We start from the raw sequence: 5941 nt of genomic DNA on the forward strand, positions 1-5941 counted from the left end.
CGGTGCCTTTCATCCACCATCTGTCAGATCAGCCAGCATCTGCGGCTCTCCGCGCCCGCTCGCCGCGTCTTAGCAAAGTGCGTAGTTCAAATTGTTTTGGGCCATAGTCACACTTCTCACGTTATTTTAGCTGTTCCAACCCCTGTTGTTTCTCGGTTCATTCATTCATTTATTCATTTCGTTCATTCAAAAAGTGTCAAGTCCATCTACTCTGTGGTGGGCACGGTTCTAAGTGCTGGAGTGACATGGAAACAGACGTGAGTGACATGGAAAGGGTCCTTGTTCGCAGGGAGTGTGCACGTACGTAGCGATGTTTCAGGTGCTGTGGAGAGACACAAATACAAACGTAAACGTAAATGTACGTGTAGGCGTCGGTCTTCCTCAAGTGAGGAAGTGTTAGTTGTTCACAAAGAATACTTATTAAATCAGTTTGAGCAGATGATTTTCCATATTCACTTCAGTCTTTTTTCTCCAAAAGAACACGAAAGACGTTTTGTGTAATGAAAGCTATAGTTATTTCGGAATTATGAAAAAAACATAAAACATAAATATTTTCTTTTTTCTTTGCATTAATGTTGTGGCTGTATCAGGACTATGAGTTTGGACGTTTCATATGCGTTTATTTAGTAATGAAATTGTCTGTCTGTCCCCCTAGACAGTTTCATAATAGAGGGGACCGATTTGTTTTTTTCTCACTATTGTATCTATCTCCAGCACATAATCCAGGCACATAGTAGCTCCTCACTAAATATTTGTTGAATGAATGAATGAATGAATGAATTTGTTTAATTTTCCAAAGCAAGTTTGAAGTCCACCTTTCCCATTATGCCTCTTATTAGCAGAGGAGAAAGCAACCATGAGAAAAGCAAGATTTTAAAAAGTAAATATGATGCTGTTTACAGTGATTGTCCGGAGGCCATTTGGTTGGTGTCGTTTCGACGTTTATGCGGTCGTGGTCGATGTCTTTAAAACCATAGTGGCTGCTCTCAGGAAGTACAAGCTTCTGGTGCATTCAGTATACTATATTTATAGAAAATACGCTATATATTATTTTAACTATTTTAGCAAAATACTTAAAGAGTATTTTCTGGTTTACTTTGCTTCTCATTTCTGGTGCTTTCAAGTCAGTTGAGGTATTTCTGTGAATATGAAGTCATTGTTCGCCGTTAAAAAGAACATCCAAAAAAACATGTTTCAAGTTTGTATGAAACAGGAACATTTGCACAGTTTTTGCTTTACACGAAAAAAAGCAGTTCTTTTAAAAAAAACATGCATATATGCTAAAATATTGTTTTTTTACCAGGGAAAATGAGCCTGCTTCAGATGGTGGCACTGAGCCATCGTGTAAATGGAGATCCAGCGTAGTGAGCTAGGCCGCGGTCGTAGAATCTTCTCGCTGGTCCTCGCCCACGGCCCTCCCTTTCAGACCCCTCAGTGACTTTTCCCGTTTGTTTCCACTTTCCTCGAGCCCCCCGATCAACTGGAGCACGAGCCCCTTCCAGTCCTTGCCTTAATGGACTTCCTGCGGTGGGCGGTTGCGGGCACGTGACTTGGGGCGAGAGGCTGGGTGACGGAGGGATGCTGTTCGTGTTTAAGGGGTTCACGTGCACAAAAGAGAGCTGCCTAGACGCCGAGAGCATTGGGGTTAGTGCAGGAGTCGGGGTGGACGGAGAAACCGTGAGTCTGGCCATCAGAGGGGGAGAGAGGGGGTGGGTAGGAGGGCGAAGGGAGGTGTGGCCAGATCTTAAGAGCCGTTTTGACTGCGGGTGAGTTTTTACGTGCAAGTAGAGTGTCATGGGTTAAAAGCGGCAGCGGGGAGCTCGAAGATGCCGAAGGCTGAAGAGACAGGGAGTTTAGGACAGAAAGCGGCTCCTAGGAGGAACAGCAGAAAGGGCTGGGAAAGGAGAAAGTGACCGGATGAGGAAGGGACCAGGGACAGCGAGTGAACGTGAGCAGCAGAGGACAGGAGCGGGGGCTGAGGAAAAAGGGTGGGGTGCTGCTTCAGGGACGGGAGGATGACCCCATGGCGAGGCAGGGTTAAAGGCAGTGGACTTCTCTCATCTCAACATTGGCCTTGACCGGTCCAGTGGCAGAACCGTCGGGGCTTCCAAGCATCACTTGACTCGGTCTCAGACAGACGCAGCGGGTGGCCAGGCGTTTTGCAGAGGTGCAGGCTGTCTCGGTGGCAGGGCTCGTGCAGCGACTCCTGCTGTGCACGATGAGCCCATAGCGCGAACCCAGCCTCGCCCTGGCAGCCGGCTGCACCTCACCTGCGACACTGTTTGAACGTCTCTTTGACACCAAGATCAACTCGTGCTTTATTTTCTCTCACCTCCCCGAGAAGTATTTTCACTTGCCGCCATTTAATTTCACAATAACCTTGCAAAGGAAGATGGGATTCCATTTCACAGATGGGCAAATCGAGACTTTGGTTACCATGGGGTCGAATGTTTCCTCGGGTTTTTTAACCCTTTGAATCTTGTTTCTTTAAATGTTGGTTTTAAGTCCTTTGCCCGCTTTGCATGTTCTGTTGTACGAGCTCTTTACATATGGAAGGTGTTGATAATTTTCAGGTTTTACTTTTTCCTTGTAACTTTTAAATGATTTCTTGTGCGTAGAACTTTTACGCAGTCCTATGTGTAGCTCATCTACAATGTAATTTTTTATTCCTTTCGTCTTAGACTTTCTGTAAATTCTCTTCTAAATTTGTATTCTTTCACTTAAAAACTGTAAGCTGTAAACTTTCTGGGATTTACTGAATGCGCATCGAGGATCTGAAGGAGACATTCCTCAGTGAGTCCTTGTGACCAAGATGAAGGTACTGTCGTGTGCGCAGCTCACACCATGAGCTTCGCGTGCGGCCCAGCGCGGTCGACCGCCGGGTCGGGGTCCTGCCCGTGCCGTTTCCTGGCAGCGTGACTTTACCCTCTCTGATCCCATTTCCTCGTGTGTACAATGACAATATCACGGCGCTGCTAAGCTCAAATGAGATTCTGCCTCTGAAGTCTCCGTTCTCCCGTTTGAGGGGTTTGTGATGGCGGGCACAGGGCGAAACACTCGTTAGCGACGGTCACTGTTTCCAGTGTCATTCATTTGCATTTCCTGGAGTTATAACACCTCAGGTTTGGAAGGGGCCTTAGAGATGACCTCGATTAAATAATTTCTGAGATCGTTTCTTTCTTAAACCTGAATGCACATCAGAGGAGCTCTGAGAAGTCCCTGGTTACAGGTCTCACCTGTGACTCACGAAGTCAGAATCTCTGGGACGTATGGCCGAGTCGTTCGTGACATGACAGACTTTCTGTGCGGTTCTCATGCATTTGGCTTGACGCTGGCGAGAGGCTGTCCAGCTTCTGCTTTGAAACTTGCCATGTTGTAATATTTGTGGAATAATAGATTAGATGAGCTAATAAAAAAACATTTGTTTCTTGTCTTCCCAATACACTATGTAAATGTGTGAAGCTAGGTTTGGTCCTTTTCTCGTGGATCAATTAGTATTATTATTTTTTTTTTAAAAGATTCTCATTCATCTTAACTTTATTTCCTCAAATTCAGCCGTAATTTTTAGACGCGAAAGACACTTATTTCTTGTATATTACTAACACCACCAGACATCCGTTCTTAGTTCAGACGAATGACTAGATACTCTTTTTTCAATTTAGTTTTTGAATGAAGTTATCAATTCCGAAATAATTCTCTAACATCTTTTTTATTTTTAGAGCTTTTTGACAACTACATGCAGCAAGATGCCCATGAGTTCTTAAATTACCTACTAAACACAATTGCTGATATTTTACAAGAAGAGAGGAAGCAGGAGAAACAGAACGGCCGCCTGCCTAACGGCAGCATCGATGGAGAAGGCAGCGGCGGCGCACCGGACCCGACGTGGGTGCATGAGATTTTTCAGGGAACATTAACTAATGAAACCAGATGTCTTACTTGTGAAACTGTAAGTGTGTCACGACATGTCGTATAGAACATTCTTCATCATAGCAGCCCTTTGAGTGTGACAGATCAGCGTGAGAGACGTACCCGAAAGTTTCATTCTTAGGTGGAGGATGAATGTTAAAAATGTACCTGTCAGTCGAAAGGACTCTCTCTACACGTTTTGGCGATGCTGCTCATGTGACTCCCTGCGGTGACGGAGTACTCGTTGCAGCTTGAGCGATTCCGTTGGACGCGTGGACCACTGTTTATTCGTTGACTTAAGACTGAAGGACATCTAGATTGTAGCCAAGGTTTGATGGTTATGAAGGAAGCTGCCGTACACATTCGCGTGTCGGTTCGTGACGTAAGTTTTCAGCTCAGTGCTAAGTCGTGCGATTGCTGGATCGCGCGGTGGGAGCAGCTTTGGTTTTGTGAGAAGCTGCCACGCTGTCTCCCGCGGTCGCCATGCTGTCCCGCGGCCCGAGCGTCCCCGTCGCGGCGTCTTGGCCGGCGTTCTGTGTTGTCAGTGTTTTGGATTTCAGCGATCGTGATGGCGTGCGAGTGGTGTCTTGTTGCTTTAACTTGCGATCCCCTAATGACACGTCTATGGAGCGTCTTTTCAAATGCTTATTTGCCATCTGTTTATCCTTTGGTGACGTGTCTGTACAGGTCTTTTTTCCATCTTTAAAACTGTTTTTTTTTCCTCCCTCTTGTTGAATTTTAAGAGTTCTTTATATATTGTGGATACCACTCCTTTATTAGATATGTCTTTCACAAATATTTCCTCCAAGTCTGTGGTCTGTCTTTTCATTCTCAACAGTGTCTTTGGCAGATCAGAAGTTTTTAATGTTTCCGTTTTAAGATTTTAATTTTAATAAACTTCATTTTTTTCCTTTATGCAAACACTGTTGGAGTTTTTTAAATGCTTTTGGTGTTGGATCTAAAAAGCCATCATCAAACCCAAGGCATCTAGATTTTCTCCTCTGTTAATCGAGTTTTCTAGATTGCATTTTATATGTAGGACTATAATTTATCTTGACTTACTTTTTGTGAAAGATATAAGGTCTCTGTCTAGATTCCTTTTTTTTTTTTTTACATGTGAATGTGCAGTTGTTCCAATACCATTTGTTGAAGGACTATCCTTTCTTACTAAATTGCCTTTGCTCCTTTGTCAAAGATAAGTTAACTAAGTGTATTAGCGTGAGTCTATTTCTAGGCTCTCAGTTCTATGCCATTGATGTATTTGTCTGTTCTTTTCCAGTACTGAACTGTTTTGGTTGCCATAGCTTCTTAGGAAGTCTTGAAATTAGGTAGTTTCAGTCCTCAGACTGCTCTTTAGTATCGTGTTGGGTATTTTGGGTTTTTGCCTCTCCGTGTAAACTTTAGAAACCGATCTATTATCCCCAGCATAACATGCTGTGATTTTGGCTGGGGTCGCATCAAACCTGTAGGTCCGGACGGGGGGACCTGACGTCCGTACGGCGCCGAGTTCTCGTATCCTCGTACGTGGACTGCGTTTGATTACATCTTCATTAGAGTTTTACGTCTTCTTCGTATCGAGCTGGCGAGTGTTTCGTTAGATTTATACCTAAATATTTCTTTTCACGTGTGCTCATGTGAATGGCATTGTGTTTTTCTTTTTCTTTTTCTTCCTTCTTCCCTCCCTCTTGCTCTGTCTGTCTCTCTCTTTCTTTTTCCTTCCTTCCTTCCGTCAGTCCATCCATCCATCCGTCTTAAGTGAATGGTGATCCTTTTGGGTCAACCATGAATAAAAAGATAGGGGACTTGAAATAGAAACCATACCCACAGCAATGAGTCATCTGTTGACTGACGATTATGGATTGATCTTTTTAGCTGTGACCTGGCATTTACAGAATGGTCATCGTCAACAGTGTAACTTTAATTAATGGACACAGTAGTAGTAAATAAATAGAATTCCCTTTTCTAAGCACATTTTTATTGGTGTGCCTCTTTCTGATCAGTCGAAAGAGGTACAGCGAGCGCTTAGACACGC

The 5941-nt window shown here is 44.0% G+C and overlaps 1 protein-coding gene across 1 annotated transcript in view; it reads left to right on the forward strand.

Annotated features, from left to right (window-relative positions):
- The window catches only part of USP12 (ubiquitin specific peptidase 12), a 41310-nt gene that overhangs the window by 13338 nt on the left and 22031 nt on the right, over nucleotides 1-5941 (forward strand). The window contains exon 2 of the mRNA XM_025046949.1: nucleotides 3720-3949. Within this exon, the coding sequence (XP_024902717.1) occupies nucleotides 3737-3949 (213 nt within the window). The 5' untranslated portion in view covers nucleotides 3720-3736. The remainder of the gene's footprint in view (nucleotides 1-3719; nucleotides 3950-5941) is intronic.

This window comes from Pteropus alecto, unplaced genomic scaffold (assembly GCF_000325575.1).
Source record: "Pteropus alecto unplaced genomic scaffold, ASM32557v1 scaffold80, whole genome shotgun sequence".
Lineage (NCBI taxonomy): Eukaryota > Metazoa > Chordata > Mammalia > Chiroptera > Pteropodidae > Pteropus > Pteropus alecto.